Source organism: Carassius auratus, chromosome 25, assembly GCF_003368295.1.
Source record: "Carassius auratus strain Wakin chromosome 25, ASM336829v1, whole genome shotgun sequence".
Taxonomy (NCBI): Eukaryota; Metazoa; Chordata; class Actinopteri; order Cypriniformes; family Cyprinidae; genus Carassius; species Carassius auratus.
The window spans coordinates 21,691,521-21,711,073 of NC_039267.1; the positions used below are offsets into that span (position 1 = coordinate 21,691,521).

Genomic DNA, 19,553 nt, shown 5'->3' on the forward strand with positions numbered 1-19,553 from the left:
GCTTTGATCCTGAGTTTGTGGAGCGCGTGCACATAAATGTGTGACATCACTGGTGAACAGCCAATCACGAGCCACGCAACACAAAGCAAGTTTGATTTACTTCTCGTGAGAGACCCAGCGAGATTCAAGACTAAAGGTTAAAGGTTTTGCTAAATGTTAAGAGATTTGAAGAACATGACACATTTAAATGTCATATGAAAAATGAAGGAGGACTAATAAAACAAATGATCTTGCTGCATCAGTGTAGTCACAAGTGGAACTCGTTAACTTAGTTTATACATTTGAAAATATATAGTGATAGAGACTTGAACATGTAAGTTCAGATTTGAAATTTTTAAAATAGTTCAATCTTTTGATACTACAGCTTATTTATATTACATGATCTGTATACATTAATATTTATTTAAAATAATTTATAATAACTTTTAAACTAAAATTGCTTGTGTGTAAGAGATAAATAATAATATGTATCACAATGATTATATAAATCATAAAATGACTCAGTTATTATCATTAAAGCCAGATAATTTTTGGCTATAACTGAAATTTTTTAGTATAAGTGACCTTTAATTTGGAGCAAGATAAACTGGAGTGACTTTGTGTCAGACATGTGTCACTTCTCTCACATCTGATTGGTTCACCTTCAGTCTGAGATCTTGAATCCAGAACATAACCTGACCCGGAGCAGGTTAGCCGTGCAGCGTAAGATACCATGGCAATGAACACCGATTAAAGCCAAGCTACTTTCATAGTAGCTAAAACCCAGGGTTGGCGGAAACTAAGCTGAAACATAGCTGGCTAGCCACCTAATCCAGCTTCATGGTACAGGCCCCTGGTATTGTGAGGCACACAAGATTCATATCTGGATAGGTACATAGTGTTTAATTCTTGCACATTTTCTGCACAGCATTATGCATTCAACTTCTCAAATGAATAGTCTGCTTTTTTCTGGAAACATACACAGCATGTTCATAGAAAATGATCCTTTGCTGTAATGTTACAGAGCTACTGTCAGAAGGCAGGTTTCTCCATTTTAAGCAGCGTGGATAGACTGAAGTAAATACACACAAACAATGCACAAACATGTTTTTTTTTTTTATCAGATCAGGTTAATGTTATCCTTCAAGATGAATGACAGCTGTAACACACTTCTGCTTGATCAGCTGATGGTGAGTCTGTCAGATACACAGCCAGGTCACATTTCAGCCCGGACTCTGAAAACACTGTAAAACATTACTGTCGGAATAGATGTAAAACAGACTTGGTTTCTGTTTAATTGTGAGGTTTAACGTGACCCGGCCGTGTCTTTGAGAGATTCACCCAGACAATGTTTAGACAGTAAAGTGCTGTAATAGTAAGCTGGACACAGAACATACTGATGAAGCTCAAACAGGTCGGCACTCAAAACCATCCAAAAACAGAATAAATTAACATAAATACCCATCGGCGAGAGCTGTAATGTTGGTAGACGGTTCAGAATAAAGGGCAGACGGACAAAATCTTTATAAAATGAATACTTCAACAAACTTGATTACGTAAACACCACTTCACAGCAAGCTCCATGCTCGGTCCCATCTGCTGACTGTGAGGGGTGTAGTGTTGGGCGGTTAGGTTCGTTTAGAGCTCAGAGTCCTGCCGTGGTGTGTTAGCCCTCCTGTCCAAAATCCTCTGTGAACTTCTTCACCTTCAGCAGGTCTTCAGTGTTGACTGTGGGGCGTGTGGTCGCCAGAGAGCGCAGCATGTCAGACTTACACACACACACACACACACACACACGCAAATGCAATTTATAATCAAATGTAATACATGAATAAATGTCATTTATTTCTGTGATGTGCAGCTGTATTTTCAGCATCATTACTGCAGTCTTCAGTGTCACATGATCTTCAGAAATCATTCTAATACATTATTATTATTATTGATGCTCAGTTATTGTCAGTGTTAAAAAATAGTATTTGCTGCTTCACTTTTTTTGTGGAAGACATGATGCATTTGATTTCAGGATTCTTTGATAAATAGAAATTTCAATAGCACAACATTTAACTGAAATTAAAAAGAGGTGTTAGTTTTCTAACATTTGTCTTTCATTGATTCGTTCTAATTCATCTTCTTCATCTTTTAAATGTTCCTTTCTAAAATGTCCTACTGCATACAAACACTCAGAAAGATTCACACAGAGATCGGTCATGAGTCAGATTCACACACAACATTTAAACACTGGGTTCACAAAAATCATTTCCTGTTTAGGAAAGTTTTTCAACATTGCATCAGCTACTGATGAACATGTTCATTTGTATTAGTATTATCATTTTTTGTCATCTGATCTCAATAATATTTGAGTCATCTCAAGATCTGCTTTCTTTCTTTTCTTTAGTTAGGTTTGAAATAAGTTAGAAGTGCTTTTGTTTCTTTCTCTTGGGTTGATATGTATTGGTTTTTTGTTAGTTACTTTTTCTGAGTTGTAAATATTTGTACATATGGCTTGTCTCTTTAATGATTTATGTTCTTATAAATATATTTTGGTAGTTACATGGATTATTTTCACTTTGTACAATAAATCACATTTGTTGGCAGTTTCTGTGCATCGTCTCTTTCTGCCTCCATCAGTTTTACAGATTTCTCCTTTTACCCCCAGACCATCTTAAGAGGGTCGTAACAGACACATGTGCACATTCAAGGTCCTCTGTTGGTTGTGGTCACATGACATGCAGGTTAACAAATAAAGAACAATTCTGTGTGTGGTTTATTTGAATTCGATTTAAAATAACTCCAGAAGCAGAATACCCTAACCCTAAAGTTTTCATTGAACATCTTTCTGATTGAATCAATTATTAGCTTAAACTTACAAACCCCCTGCAGTTTGGGAAACCTTGATGTTAAACAGAATATATTTTCTTTATTTTGGTACAAAATAATTTGGTACAAGATGACCCTATTTAAATCAATGTGAAGAACCAGACAGGACAAAAGTAATCTAAAAGTAGCCTGAATATATTACCCAATGTGTAATTTAATGGATTATGTTACTAATTACAATTTCTGTCATGTTAATTGGAATCAGTAACAGATTACAATTTCTAATTACCAAGCTCTATATTTTTTAAATAGAAAACAGTTGTTTTATTTTAATGAGAACATTTTAATCTAGGCATCATGCGGTAAACAAATTAAAAGTGCATTCGCTGACTGTCTGATTTATATTGTCAGGTTGTTTTTATCAGCAGGCCAATAAACAATAAGACATGTTTATTCATTTTTGAAAAACATTCATAATCAGAGCAAGTAAAGTGAATATCGATGAGCAGAACTAGGTATTTTATTTTCTCAGTGGTTATATACTGTACGTGTAACCAGCAGATGATGCCAAGCAGACCAGACTGTGTAGTGATAGTCAAACTGACAGGGAGACGGTCAGGATCTCACCATGCACACGATGGGCTCCAGCAGCTTGTCCCCAGGGACATCCATCCAGGTCATCTCTATGGCTTCAGGGTCACCGGGGGAGCACGGGGTCAGGAGGTCATCCACCATCACATAGCTGTTACTGCGAGACGGGCCTCGCACCTGACCAGCCGAGAGCACAACACACATTCAACTCTCTGTTCTAGATCTGTGATGACTGAAGGGGTCATATGATGCCATTTAAAGTCTTCCCAGAGTTACACGCCGTTACAGTCAAATGGTTTGTTCCTGAATGATTCGGTTTAAGCTCAATGACTCACTCATTAACAGGCACTTGTTGCCACCTACTGGTGGTTTTAATTTCACATTTTGACTATTTCTTTCATGTCTTAAATGATTACAAATATCAGTATTCAATATTTTATGTTAAAAGCAAAACATTATTTATGCATCTGTAACTTCTGAGATACATTAAACTGTGTGCAAATACATCTAAATATCACTTCAGATGCAGACATGTTTTCTTTTGTTGGAATTAAAGACACTAAGTACAGATAAAGTGCGTTGTTTTCTTTTATTCATTTATTTATTATTTTATTGTTTATAAATGTATTATTTATTAATTTATATTTATTTGCTCCTTTTTGTTTTTAATTTAATTGTACTTGTATTATTTATTTATTTTAATTCATACTTAAGTACAATAAATATCACATACTTTAAGACTTTTACTCAAGTAATATTCTAAACGGCGACTTCTACCAAAGTCATTTTCTGGCAAGTTATCTGTACTTTTACTTGAGTATGACTTTCAGGTACTTGATGCACCACTCTACATAAGATCGTAAAGTCAAAAAGACTAAAGTCTCAAACACAAAGAGATATTCGGTATCACTTTATTTTACAGTCCTGTTCCTCATGTACATACTATGTTTTTATTATAGAAATTACAATAACTATGTAATAACTAGGTACTAACCCTGAACCTACCCCTAAACCTCACCCTACCCCACGTAGTTACCTTGTATTACCAGCACTTTCTTAGATAAATACACTGTAAGTACACAATAAGTACATGTTAGTACACGTACTGTAAAATAAAGTGCAACCAGATATTCTTTATAAAAGTTAAGACTCGTCCACACTTTCCTGAAACGTCATTGTGTGGGAAGATTTGCATAACAACGCTTAAATGTTTGAGACATATTAATAAACATTATTTATGCTTATTAGACGCTGTGTGTTTCCAAACATGGTAAAGGGCATAACATTTCAGTCACACGCTTGAGGTATTCGGCCAATCACAACGCACTGGATAGCTGGCCAATCAGAGCACACCTCGCTTTTCAGAGAGATGAGCTTTGTAAAGATCGAGGCATCTCAGAAAGACGGAGCTTAGAGAAGAAACAATAGTGTACAGTATGTGGAAAATAATGTGGTTTTAAAACCTTAAACCACATAAACACCAAATAATCTTATTTTAAGCATTATACTATTATACTATAACTATTGTAAAAAGTAGATCCAGACATAAGTCATGTTAAGGCTCAGTTTCCTCCGGTACCTTTTTGAAGTGTGTAGCGGACTGCACTTTCCTCACAGGCTGCATGAGAGCGTCTCGCACGATGATGCTGATATCGGCTCCGGAGTATCCGTCTGTCTTGTGGGCCAGCTGACGCAGGTCTGCCTCGCTCAGGCTGTGAGGCGTGTTTCCCAGGTGTAAGCGAAACATGGCCGCTCTGGCCGGCTCCTCGGGGAGCGGGATGTAGATGCGCTTCTCAAACCTGCACGGCCAGCAGGAGGACTCCACAGATTACAGACTGGAGCTGAAACATGAGCACTTCTCTACTCTGAAAGCGTTTATCAGACTGACCTTCTGCGAATAGCAGCGTCAAGCACCCAAGGAATGTTAGTAGCACCGAGCACTAATACCCCATCGTTGTTATTCCCAACACCTGCGGAAGAGAGACGCCCACAGACCATCAGAAAGAAGAGCTTGTGAGGAAACCCTGCATCGCTCTGTATGGGGGTCCATTCATTTCTGATCACACTTCGTTTTCAGGTGTGCTACACACGTAACATGTGTTTACTATTATAATAACAATAAATTATTATTTATTACATGCAAGTAACACTACTACTGACCACATAGGAAGTACATGTAGTTAAATAATATTACTCATATATTAATCTTAAATGTATTACACTGTAACCAGGACGCCTTAAAATGAAGTATAACCTTTGTTACGGCGTAATTATACATTTAAGAACTGAGTAATATTAATTAAATACAGTATTGTTCAAAATAATAGCAGTACAATGTGACTAACCAGAATAATCAAGGTTTTTCGTATATTTTTTTATTGCTACGTGGCAAACAAGTTACCAGTAGGTTCAGTAGATTCTTAGAAAACAAATGAGACCCAGCATTCATGATATGCACGCTCTTAAGGCTGTGCAATTGGGCAATTAGTTGAATTAGTTGAAAGGGGTGTGTTCAAAAAAATAGCAGTGTGGCATTCAATCACTGAGGTCATCAATTTTGTGAAGAAACAGGTGTGAATCAGGTGGCCCCTATTTAAGGATGAAGCCAACACTTGTTGAACATGCATTTGAAAAGCTGAGGAAAATGGGTCGTTCAAGACATTGTTCAGAAGAACAGCGTACTTTGATTAAAAAGTTGATTAGAGAGGGGAAAACCTATAAAGAGGTGCAAAAAATGATAGGCTGTTCAGCTAAAATGATCTCCAATGCCTTAAAATGGAGAGCAAAACCAGAGAGACGTGGAAGAAAACGGAAGACAACCATCAAAATGGATAGAAGAATAACCAGAATGGCAAAGGCTCAGCCAATGATCACCTCCAGGATGATCAAAGACAGTCTGGAGTTACCTGTAAGTACTGTGACAGTTAGAAGACGTCTGTGTGAAGCTAATCTATTTTCAAGAATCCCCCGCAAAGTCCCTCTGTTAAAAAAAAGGCATGTGCAGAAGAGGTTACAATTTGCCAAAGAACACATCAACTGGCCTAAAGAGAAATGGAGGAACATTTTGTGGACTGATGAGAGTAAAATTGTTCTTTTTGGGTCCAAGGGCCACAGGCAGTTTGTGAGACGACCCCCAAACTCTGAATTCAAGCCACAGTACACAGTGAAGACAGTGAAGCATGGAGGTGCAAGCATCATGATATGGGCATGTTTCTCCTACTATGGTGTTGGGCCTATTTATCGCATACCAGGGATCACGGATCAGTTTGCATATGTTAAAATACTTGAAGAGGTCATGTTGCCCTATGCTGAAGAGGACATGCCCTTGAAATGGTTGTTTCAACAAGACAATGACCCAAAACACACTAGTAAACGGGCAAAGTCTTGGTTCCAAACCAACAAAATTAATGTTATGGAGTGGCCAGCCCAATCTCCAGACCTTAATCCAATTGAGAACTTGTGGGGTGATATCAAAAATGCTGTTACTGAAGCAAAACCAAGAAATGTGAATGAATTGTGGAATGTTGTTAAAGAATCATGGAGTGGAATAACAGCTGAGAGGTGCCACAAGTTGGTTGACTCCATGCCACACAGATGTCAAGCAGTTTTAAAAAACTGTGGTCATACAACTAAATATTAGTTTAGTGATTCACAGGATTGCTAAATCCCAGAAAAAAAAAATGTTTGTACAAAATAGTTTTGAGTTTGTACAGTCAAAGGTAGACACTGCTATTATTTTGAACACACCCCTTTCAACTAATTGCCCAATTGCACAGCCTTAAGAGCGTGCATATCATGAATGCTGGGTCTTGTTTGTTTTCTGACAATCTACTGAACCTACTGGGAACTTGTTTGCCACGTAGCAATAAAAAATATACTAAAAACCTTGATTATTCTGGTTAGTCACATTGTACTGCTATTATTTTGAACAATACTGTACATGTACTTACTCCTACAGTTAGTGATTGATTTAGAGTTGATTAAATTATGCATAATTTACTGTTATTACTACAGTAAGTGCATGTGTAGCAAGGACACTGTAAAATAATGTTTCCTAATTTTTTAATCTTTTCAAATGTACTTAAAATGTTAATGTTTCGGTCTTTTTAACCATTTTCTTGTTGTGAATGAATGACTTCTAATGACATCAAGTGTTTCCCTTAAATGTATATAATAATTTAGGTTTTCAGACATATTTTATTAGGCAGAGAATTTCTTTTAACACTTTACAATAATGTGTTAACTAACATTAACTGCCAATGAACAAGAAATGTGTTAAAGTATTTATGAAGTTACAGTAAATTCATTTCTACATTCTTCCCATTAGACAACCCTAATCTAAGCGTTTTGACTTCAAACTGAATTGTAATGTAAATAAGTTAAGGCTCATGTGTGAAAGGACAGATAAGCATCATGTATTGAGCAGGATGTGGTTTATCAGAAAGTGTTTCTCACCCTGCATCTGCACCAGGAACTCGGTCTTGATCCTGCGGGCGGCTTCGCTCTCGTTCTCGTTTCTGGATCCACACAGAGAGTCCACCTCGTCTATGAAGATGATGGAGGGCTTGTGCTGGCGAGCCAGGTCGAACAGATTCTTCACCAGTCTGAGGACAGTTCAAACACAACCCATCACCTCATGCAGACTGACAGCCACACAGTGAGCACACACTCACTTCTCACTCTCGCCCAGCCACTTCGACACCAGGTCTGAGGACGACACGGAGAAGAAGGTGGAGTTATTGGCCTCGGTGGCCACAGCTTTGGCCAGATAAGACTTTCCTGTGCCGGGGGGCCCGAACAGAAGGATGCCCCTCCATGGAGTCCGCTTGCCTGCATCACAGCACAAACACACACTGCAGTCTCTCAAAGTGTATATCACTAAAATAAAGAGCTAAACATGTGGACATCAAGGGCGATATTTGTACATATTCTTTTAATAAATAACAGATTACTACAAATCTCTCTGTCATCATTTGGTATAAGAACGTGCACTTCCATTCAAAAGCTCGGGGTCAAGGAGATTTGTTCTGTTTCTGACAGGAAAGAAGTGTCTTATCCTCACAAAGACATTTATTTGATCACAAACGGAGTTAAAAATAGCAATTTCATGTAATTTAATAACTTCTTTAAAAGCAATTTATGCTGTGATCGAAGCTGAATTTTCAGGATCATTACTCAGTGTCACATGATCCTTCAGAAATAATTTTAATATATATGTAATAATTATTATATTATATCACATCAGGATTTGTCAATGAATAGAATAAAAAAAGCATTTATTTATTTACTTAAATACAGTGTTTATTTATGTATCTGTGTATATGTATGCATGTATATACATTTTTTTAATACTGCCACTTAATTAACTTTAATTTCTTTCAAGTAAAAAAAAAAAAACTTACTGACCCCAATCTTTTGAACACTAGGGATTAACTAGGGATGTTGCTGAATATCTTATATATATATATATATATATATATATATATATATATATATATATATATATATATATATATATATATAAAAATATGATTCTAATGACTAATATAATTAATATTTGGCAGATAACACAAGCTAGGGGACAGCAAAACGAATCATATCTGACTAACATTAATCTCTAGTAAGTGTGAGATGACGGAGTATGAACGGTGATAATGGCACTCAGACTGACCTGTGAACAGGTGAGGGAATTTGATGGGCAGAATGACCGCCTCTTTCAGGGCTTCTTTTGCCCCCTCCAGTCCGGCCACATCACTCCACCTCACATTGGGCTTCTCCATCACAATCGCCCCTGAAATCAGCAACCAACACCTCCTCAGCACGACCGACGGCAGCTGGGTATTCCCTCGCTTTAACACAGTGAAGCACTGAAGACACAGACTCACCCATCAGATGCTCCTGGAGCTTCTTTTTTTCAGGATTTTCTCCCTCACTGTCACTGTCACTCCTGCACACACGCACACACACACACACACACAGTTTATCTCTTGATTCATCAACACCCCACAGCAGAACAGACACGAGCTGATAGAGTACTTGTCATTGCTCTGTGCTTCCTTCACTGGTTTCTTGCCCTGTTTGTCCTTGTTCTTCAAGTAGTCCTTGAGTTTCTCGGCTCTGTCCAGATACTGCACACACTTCCCACGGATGCTTTCCTTCGCCTTGTCACTGTGCGCTTCATCTGAGAAACCAAAGGATCAAAGGTGTGTCTTCAAATCTGTCATAATATTTATTTTTTACATCTACACGACTTGCATGTAATACTGTAAAGCTACTTTGACACAATCAGTATTTTTAAAAGCGCTATATAAATAAGTAAAGGTGAAAAACTTTCATAAAACAAATAAATCCCCATAAACACATAGTTCATGACTTTTGGATAAAGTCTGCAGTGGATTTCAATGCAAAGCCAGTTCTTCTGAAAAACAAATCTCTTTTTTTTTCAAATCTCTCATTATTTGCTATTTAACACTGCAAGGCCTCGGTGACATCAGCCAAACAAAAAGAAAAATAGAAAAAAAAAACTGAAAAATTCAAAAGACAAACTTTTTGTCCAATGATGTGGAATAAGAATTTCAGAAAGTAAACAGGGTTCATTTTGAGCTCATTTGCAGTAGAGGAAGTCCACTCACATTTGATGGCGTGCAGGAAGTACTCCACAGCGTGCTGGTAGAGTCTCAGCGCCTCCTCGTAGTTCTTGGCCTTGTCCTCCTCTGTGGCTTTAGTGACCAGCTCAATCGCTTTCTGAACATGACAGTTACTCTATGAACTGACAGACTACTATAGGGTTTAATAAGTGCTCATTCCATGTCAACTCAACATAGAGGTCTGTGGATCAATATTATTTAGAAAATCTATTATTATTGTTTAATTTTTTTTTATGTGTCAAATTTTCCATGAAGAGTGTTCAAAATGACATTGTCCAGCTAATATTTCAAGCAAAAGTCAAGATCTAAAAAGACCTCTGGAAAGGTTGCAGCTTCATTCTGTAAAGAAATATTGTAAGTTTATTAAAATAAAATTGTTGTGTCTACAGCCCACAAACAAACAATCATTTTTTGAATATATTGTTATATTATCTTTTTGGTTATTGAATGCCCTGAATAGTTGTGATATGTAAAGAGGCATAAGTCATTAAATATAAACTGGTTGAAAACCATATGGTATCGGTGTTGATCTTTTCCAAAAACACAATGGTCTACAGGTGTATCTCAATAAATTAGGATGTCGAGGAAGAGTTCATGTCTGTAACTCAACTCAAACTGTGAAACTCGTGTATTAAATAAATCCAATGCACACAGACTGAAGTAGTTCAAGTCTTTGGTACTTTTAATTGTGATGATTTTGGCTCACATTTAACAAAAACCCACCAATTCACTATCTCAACTAATTAGAATATTACCAATAAACCAATAAAAAAAAAATAAAAAAACATTTAGTGAATTGTTGGCCTTCTGGAGAGTATGTTTATTTACTGTACATGTACTCAATACTTAGTAGGGGCTCTTTTTGCTTTAATTACTGCCTCAATTCAGCGTGACGTTGTCTGTGGTTCAGTAAATCTCTTGACACGTCTGTGTGTTGTGGCTCTTGATGTCTTGACCCAAGCCTCAGTCCATTCCTTGTGAAGTTCACTCAATTTCTTGAATTGATTTTGCTTGACAATCCTCATAAGACTGCAATTCTCTTGATTGGTTGTGTATCTTTTTCTTCCACACTTTTTCCTTCCACTCAACTTTCTGTTAACATGCTTGGATACAGCACTCTGTGAACAGCCAGCTTCTTTGTCAATGAATGTTTGTGGCTTACCCTCCTTGTGAAGGTGTCAATGATTGTCTTCAGGACAACTGTCAGATCAGTCTTCCCCATGATTGTGTAGCCTACTGAACCAAACTGAGAGACCATTTTGAACGCTCAGGAAACCTTTGCAGGTGTTATGAGTTAATTAGCTGATTGGTGTGTGACCATATTCTGATTTGTTGAGATAGTGAATCGATGGGTTTTTGTTAAATGTGAGCCAAAATCATCACAATTAAAAGAATCAAAACTTTTACTACTTCAGTCTGTGTGCACTGAATTTATTTAATACACGAGTTTCACAATTTTTAGTTGAATTACTGAAATAAATGAACTTTTCCTCTACATGAATTTATTGAGAAACACCTGTAGAGTACACATTTTATTGAAATTAGAGATGTACATTGAACAAAAATGTACAAATCTTACATTTTTAGAGTTCAAAAAGATGCTAAAGCCCATGTAAGGGTATTCATTTTAAGGATGAAAAGGTGTTTTGATTCAGGGAAACAAGATCAATTGCTAGTTTAAATATTATTTGTTTATCAGATGTTCCTCTTTGGATGCCAGAAAAAAAAAATGGTGCAATTTAATTTTTTTTTTTTTTTTTTCTGTAGCTACACAGACAGGCTCATCTGCCATTCGGGAACATGTATCCTTAATGCTATAAATTAAATACTGATTTAAGAATTTCACTTACTGCCTTGGAAATAAATGCATCTTGAAAACAACAACAACAATAATAATAATCATAAAAAATGTTTAATGGGGGCTGAAGGTCTTATGTTTAATAAAACAGGTCAAAAAATATATTTTTAACCCCCTGGAGAAAAGAATGAATTACTCAGTAAACACTGCTCAATGTGTGTCAGGTCCAAAATATTTGGCTCAACTTAAATTGTATTATCTTTGTATATTCAAATTATTATTAAACTTAGTCACGGTCTGTCAGACTCCTGCCAAAAGCTTAGCTACTGATATATATTATTTCATTTTCTGAGTAAATTCCAAATAAATATAATTTAACTTATTTTTATTCAGCAACTGTGTGTACATTTGATTCACTGTCATGAAATTGTAGCCTGCCAGATAAACAGGCCTGAAAGTAACAAATAAATCCACAGCAGCCTTTTTAAAAATGACACGACATACTTAACACATTTCGACTGACGTCTCTGAGAAATTGTCGTTTAGTCCTGATATCTTCTCTCAAATGAACATGAAACTGAAGTGAGGTTTGTTTACATGGATGCTTGTCAAAGACAGACCTCTCTACCGATTTCTATCAGGTTTATAATGATAAACAAACGCATTTGACGAGTGTGAATTCTGAACGATGAGTCATTACAGTTAATTTGTTTAGTTAGTGTCTAGTTATAACATGGTTAAATAAGGATAATGCGCTAAAGCTAATGTAAACTCACCTGCAGTGTTGACGTTGTCATTTCATCTCACGCTCGAGCAGTTTCACTGCAGTGCTCTATTAATAGTTTTTATAATAAACTCAAATTGCCTGTTAAATAACGAGAACAACAAAATAAATAATTTAAGGGAGGTTGATGTAATGTGACAGATGAGTGAACCAGAAACGGAAGTTGTCACCCTCATTCCCATACTGTCCTCCGGAAACATAAGCTCAAGGCATTAGTTCCATAGTAACACTCGTTTACGTGTTTTTATTTATATATGACATTTACATAAAAAAAAAAATAAAAACAACAATGCATAGCTTCAGGTTACAGGCTTTGAAGAGTTATAATACAGGTACAATCAAACAAGCATTTTTTTTTTATTTTTTTTTTTGCATTTGATTGTGTGCTGCAAGCTGCCACAAGTGAACTTTGGTTCAAACATTTTCTTGTTTAAAATAAAGAAAAAACAAACAAACTATTAACTAGAAATGCTGAACAAATAATGAAACCGAGGCATGCATCTAGAGGTTTATAAAGTACATTCAGAGTCTGAAGGCTCCGAACATCTCACCTGTGCAATCTGTAAACATGGCCAAGTGTTTAATAGTGTTGACATATGTGTGTGTTGTGTATATTATGTATATATAAATATAAATACCCACACATACAGCATATATTTAGAAAATATTTACATGTATTTATATATAAATATAAGATATAAACATAACACTTTCCTGAAATGTATACACATGCATGTGTATCTATTTATATATACACATTACAAATATACACAGTACACACACACACACACACACACATGTAATATGTAAACACAAATGTTTATTTTGGATGTGATTAATCTCGATTAATCGTCTGACAGCACTGACACAGTTTCATAGTTAAGACATAATGCATAATGCAGTGGGTCCTCAAGAAGCGCTCTGATGTCACAACATAAATGGATATAATATCCAAAACTATGACTGATCACCAAACTCTCAAAGAACAACCAACAAATACTGCCGAAAGCACACACCGGTCATTTAAATGGACACTTCAGAAGAAACAAGGAACGCTTCCATACGAGTAAAAACATGTTTTCCTCTGATTTGAAATATTTATGTTATTAGTATGTACAATAGACTATAAAAGTTTAAGAGCACTTAAAGCATCAAAGAGGTTGTACGTGTGGTCCTTGTGCAGATACATTAGTTTTTTTGCGTTTCACTTGTGGAGTGAGCATCAAACTAAAATAAAGACATATTATAAAAATATTGCTTCTGATAAAGGGATACTCCACCCCAAAATGAAAATGTTATCATTAATCATTTACCCCCATGTTGTTCCAAACCCGTAAAAGCTTTGTTCGTCTTCAGAACACAACTAAAGATATTTTGGATGACAACCGGGAGGCTTGTGACTGTCCCATGGACTGCCAAGTAAATAACATGGTCGAGGTCCAGAACTATATCATCAGAATAATCTGCCATCAGTGTTTCACCTCATCCATGAGCACGGCTGACACAGAAGAGCGTGGGCAGTTTGAGTCATGTGGAGAGACACAGAGGAGATTAACAAAGGAATCGTTAAATAAAGTTGTTATTTTTTGTTTTCTTCTTGTCGCTTCATAACATTACAGTTGAACTCCTGATGGCAGATGGACTGTTCTGACGATGTTTTTGATATTTTTCTGGACCTTGACAGTATAACTTCTACACTTCAGTCTATGGGACAGTCACACACCTCCCGGTTTTCATCCAAAATATCTTCAGTTGTGTTCTGAAGACGAACAAAGCTTTTACTGGTTTGGAACGACATGGAGGTCAGTGATTAATGACAACATTTTAATTTTGGGGTGGAGTATCCCTTTAAGCTTGTTCTAATAACTCTATGAGGGAATGTCTTCAGTACTGAAAAGCTCCTAGACTACAGCACCTGTGACTGAAGAGGTTAATAATACAGGAGATCATGTGCTCAAACTCAAGTTTGCATTACATGCATTATATAAAAAGATAAAATATTAATAAAGAATATATACTGATATTATATTGATAAACATAAAACATACACACCATGACAAACCATTTATCAGTGCTTAAAACGTGATAAATCTCTGACTTCTCCAGTCTTGTCTGATAACTGGATTAGGATTATTAAAAGCCATTTTATAAAGATTGTACTCACAAAAGCAAAGTTCTTCAGAGCTAAACAGAGTTAGAAAATATATATTGTCTATAGACGTTTCCCCATGATCTATTTAATAATAGAAAGGTTTCATTAATTTCCTTCACATTTTCAAATCTGCTGATATTTCCAGGTTTTTCTGGCAGAGGGAAGCCTGTAATGAGGATTAAACACTCATCTAACGAGCATTAATGTACTACAGAAGGGGAAAGAATAAATAAATAAATCAAGGCCTGGAGCAGGTTTGGTCATTAATAATGAAGAAGTATTTCTTATGACATGTAGAGAACAGATAAACTAATAAAACATTCCTATACTTTATATCTCTTTCAAAATATTAGTTAAACTGAATCAAAGCTATTCAACACCTTCTAGAGTTTTAACTTTAAGGAGGTTATTTTGGTCAGTCGTGAGGGAATGTATTTAAAGCTTCATTTTCTCCATATATATATATATATATATATATGCATTCAAATGACATATTAATTCAGATTATAACACACAGATGTAACAGTCTTCGCCATGCGATACATATATAAACATAAATACAGGCGAGTTAGGTGAATAACAAACAACACAGATAATTCAAGAATAATAAGTTCATTTTGGTTACTCTGCAAAGCTTTACGGTGACCTTAAGCCTGAAAATGAGTGTAAAAGCTTGTTGGCTCTAGATGAGAAGGCACATCTGGTGTTCCTGATCAGAGGAAACTGGGAGAGTTTTGTGCTTTAGAAAGCCACACAATCACACAACTAATGTCTTGGCTAGAAGAGAAGTAAACTATGAAAACACTGCTTGAGTAAAATACTAGCCGTCAATAAATCAAAGAAATAGATGAACCTCGATGGTTTCCTGCTGATTCTAGGTGAGCAGTCCCAGACGAGCCAGTTTGGCTGAGAGAAACGAGTGGAGCACAAAGACCACAGGCTTCGGCCCCGAGTGGAGCTCAAACACCTGCAAGAGAGACCCAACAAAAACTCATTATTATCAAAACTATTCACCTTTTTACCAAAGAGCCTTTTGGGTTTTACATTATGGGAGGCACTTCTGATTTTGGGCAAGTTCCACTCAAAAAGACTGCAACCATTAATTTAAAAAAGATTATCAGAAGTCATGTTTTGTATATTAATGTGACATGATCTATATCTATAGAATAGCTCTTTTCAGTCCGCTGCATTATTTTCATGTGTCCTTTGTATTCTGATGTAAGTAAATGAAAAAAAAAAAAAAAAAACAACATACTGTGCATTTGTGGTCTCTGCTCACCCAATTGAATTTACGATATAAACCATGAATAATTGCTGGGAACGCACTAAGAATCTTTTATTTCTCTCCCCAAATCCTCACATCTCTCTCCAAATTTGCTTTCGCACGGATGCTGAAAAATGTAATTGTTATAAAATGTGGACACATATAACTATACAGCGGGTTTCACACTGGGAGTGTGAGGGGTGTGTGAGCGTAACTACAGCTTCACTGCAGCTGCACCACAGTATTCACACTGGGAGCGTTTGCCCACCTAAACGAACTAGGTTACTAACATAACCTCGGTTCCCTGACATACGGGAACGAGTACTGCGTCGAAGACGCATATGGGGAAAAACTCCTTTTTTCTCATGAACTGAAGCCTTATTCAATCACCCATTGAAACTGGACAGCCATTGGATCGTGCAGTGTTATTAAAACAAACCAATGGCTTGGCAGCGGTGCTGCACGAACCTATGGCAGCGAAGCCCGCCAAAGCCCGCCGAAATGGGCGGAGAATCTGGCTATATATTGCCCGCTTCGCCACAGGAATTCAGGTTACTTCGAATGAAGCGACGACTGAGTTGTGCAGCCTTTTTAGCATGGCAAGGAACGCAGTACTCGTTCCCGTTTTTCAGGGAACCGAGGTTACGTTAGTAACAGAGTACGTTCCCTTTCAATACTTCACTCGTACTGAATCGAAGACGCATATGGGAACCCAGTTCAATCACGCCATGCTAAGAAGGGAGGACGACCAATGCAATCATACCTGATCTGCGAAACCAAGATATGACAATAGCAACTAGGAGCAGAATAAGCTCAATGAGGTTACGTCTGGCCTAGCCTGATCATCCCGTGTTCATCCCGAGTGCATACGAGTAGAGTTTGAGTCTTGGGCAAAGAATGGCCAAGAGCATGCAAATGAGGAACAAAAAAGGTGACCTTCACACAGGAAGTACCCTAGCATGAAGCGCCGGGACGTCTAGATTATAAAATCTAGCAAAGGTGGACGGCGAGTTCCAACCAGCCGCCGCACAAATTTCTGCCATAGTCACACCACTCCACCTTGAAAGCCTTTGCTTTGAGACCAGTAACCCTTTGGTGCGGTTTCTAAAGCATATGAAGAGCTGCTCTGATCGCCTTATTGGCGCAGAACGCTCTATGTAGACTTTTAGAGCCCTCACTGGGCAGAGCAGATTCAGCCCTGGCTCATCCTCTGTGTTTTGTAATGCAGAGAGAGTGACCACTTGTGCTCTAAAAGGTGTGGAGAGCACCTTTGGCACATAGCCATGCCTTGGTTTCAGGACGACCCTCGAGTCGTTAGGCCCGAATTCTAAGCAATTAGGGCTTGCATGCAAATCGCCCACATGCTTAACAGACGCTAGTGCCAACAGCAGAGCAGTTTTTAGCGACAGGGCCTGAAGGCCTATAGACTGTAGCGGTTCAAAGGGGGCCCCCTTTAGGGCTCTCAGTACCGTGGGCAGGTCCTATGAAGGGACGGTGGGAGGGCAAGGTGGATGAAGCCTTCTGGCACCTCTCATAAATTGGACGACTAAGTCGTTTCTGCCCACCGACTGGCCTGCTATAAGGGCGTGTGATGCCGCTATAGTTGCTACGTAGACCTTGAGCGTGGAGGGGGATCGTCCCTTCTCCAAGAGCTCTTTCAAAAATGACAATATCACTGATACGTCACAGGAGGTCGGGTTTTCACCATGGTCTGAGCACCATGTGGAGAACACAGACCATTTGGTGGCATAGAGGCATCGTGTAGACGGAGCTCCAGCCTGTGAAACCCTTGTTGGACGCATCTGTGGAGATCACTTTCCTTCTGCAAACTATACCAAGTGGAGCACCCCGTTCCAACCATTGCATGTTCCTCTAAGGGGTCAGGGCCGAAATACAGTCCTGACTCACCTTGATATTCAGGCGTCCGTGACACCATGCATGAGGTAGAACACGCGGTTTCAGCCAATATTGGAGGGGGCGCATACATAGCAGCCCGAGCTCCAGCACCGGCGAAGCTGCTGCCATATGAAGCACCTATTTTGAAAGAGGCCGCAAGTCGCTGTAGAGCCACAGCGCGCTCCTTCACCATTGTTGCCCTCATAGTCACTGAGTCTAACACTGTTCCCAGAAACGATATCCCTTGGCTGGGGGACAGCGAGCTCTTGGCAAAATTCACCCTGAGCCCCAGGCATTCCAGATGGCTGGGGAGCACAGTTCTGTAACCCAATGCCTCCCCCTCTGACTGAGCTAGAACTAGCCAGTCGTTGAGGTAATTGAGAATGCTGATTCCCTTCTGCCTGAGAGGGGAGAGAGCCGCATCCATGCACTTTGTAAACGTGCGAGGCGCCAGAGACAGCCCAAAGAGGAGGACCTTGTATTGGTAAGCCACGCCCTCTAAGGCAAATCTCAAGAACGGCCTGTGACGGGGGGGCTTATCTGGATGTGAAAGTAAGCGTCTTTCAGATCCAGCGAAAAGAACCCATCCCCTGAGCGTATTTGTGAGAGGATTTGTTTCAACGTGATCATTCTGAAGTGCCGTCTCATGAGGGCACGGTTCAGATGTCTTAAATCGAGGATGGGGCACAGCCCGCCATCCTTTTAGGGAACTAGGAAGTAACGGCTGTAAAACCCTGAGTCGCGGCGTGCTGGGGGAACGATTTCTATAGCTCCCTTCACCAGCAGATTTTCCACTTCAGCACGAAGAACGTGAGCGTTCTCGTTGTGCACCGAAGTGGTGACCATCCCACGAAAGGGTGGTGGTCGTCGTGAGAACTGAAGGGAATAGTCGTGTTTTATTATTCCCATGACCCAATCTGATACCCCGGGAATGGCTTGCCATTGTGAGGCCCGGATGGACAGAGGTTGTATTAACTCGAGTCTTTGTCCGCTGTGAGTGTTATGTGATGAAAACTGCTCTTTTTGTGAAGGAGTGTGTTTTTTATTTTTTGCACTATAACAGCGTTTTGCTGTCTGGGCACTGAAAAGGGCCCATTGTTTGCAGCAAGAACAACTTCGTCGACATCTGGAGATGGACGGTAGAACACACAGGGCAGTTTGGGGGGTGGTCCGGCCGTGGCGAGACAGTTCTAGCAGTTCCTCCTCAGTCCCTCCAAACAAAACCAGATCACTCGTGGCAGCTGAGGGACACTGGTCTGGCTGTACAAAGAGGACTGGGGAATCCCCTCTGGGCGGAGAAAACGAGGCATGCGGGGGCTGAGCCGGCGTGAGCTTGTTCTCATCCTGCTGCTTTAATCCTCTGCCCCGCCTTTTCTTCCTCGCCGGCTTGCGGGAGGAAGAAAACGGGAGGGCACGAGGAGCGAGATCGCTCTCTGAAAAGAAAGCGATTCGCGAGCGCAGAGGCGATATTCATGTTCTCGCAATGAGAACATAAATTCCCCGCGAGTGCTGTGTCACCGTGGGGTTTCCCCAAGTACAAGACACACTCGCTGTGCCCATCATCAGCGTGCAGAGGGGCTCTGCACGAGCTGCAAGGACGAGACGGCATTTGCAACAACGCCGTA

At 38.8% G+C, this 19,553-nt stretch overlaps 2 protein-coding genes across 2 annotated transcripts in view; both read right to left on the bottom strand.

Moving 5' to 3' along the window:
* Positions 1-861: 861 nt before the first annotated feature.
* On the bottom strand, positions 862-12,811 carry LOC113043649 (vacuolar protein sorting-associated protein 4A-like). The gene is made up of 11 exons (XM_026203155.1): positions 12,609-12,811; positions 10,020-10,131; positions 9,424-9,568; positions 9,273-9,334; positions 9,059-9,178; positions 8,061-8,217; positions 7,843-7,991; positions 5,276-5,357; positions 4,967-5,186; positions 3,424-3,564; positions 862-1,747 (listed from the first exon to the last, which is right to left on the bottom strand). The coding sequence occupies exons 1-11, from the start codon at positions 12,627-12,629 to the stop codon at positions 1,646-1,648; spliced, it is 1,311 nt and encodes a 436-aa protein (XP_026058940.1). The 5' UTR covers positions 12,630-12,811; the 3' UTR covers positions 862-1,645.
* A 1,572-nt stretch (positions 12,812-14,383) lies between these two features.
* Positions 14,384-19,553, bottom strand: part of LOC113043650 (beta-2-syntrophin-like) — a 28,506-nt gene continuing 23,336 nt past the window's right edge. The window contains exon 7 of the mRNA XM_026203156.1: positions 14,384-15,735. Within this exon, the coding sequence (XP_026058941.1) occupies positions 15,643-15,735 (93 nt within the window). The 3' untranslated portion in view covers positions 14,384-15,642. The remainder of the gene's footprint in view (positions 15,736-19,553) is intronic.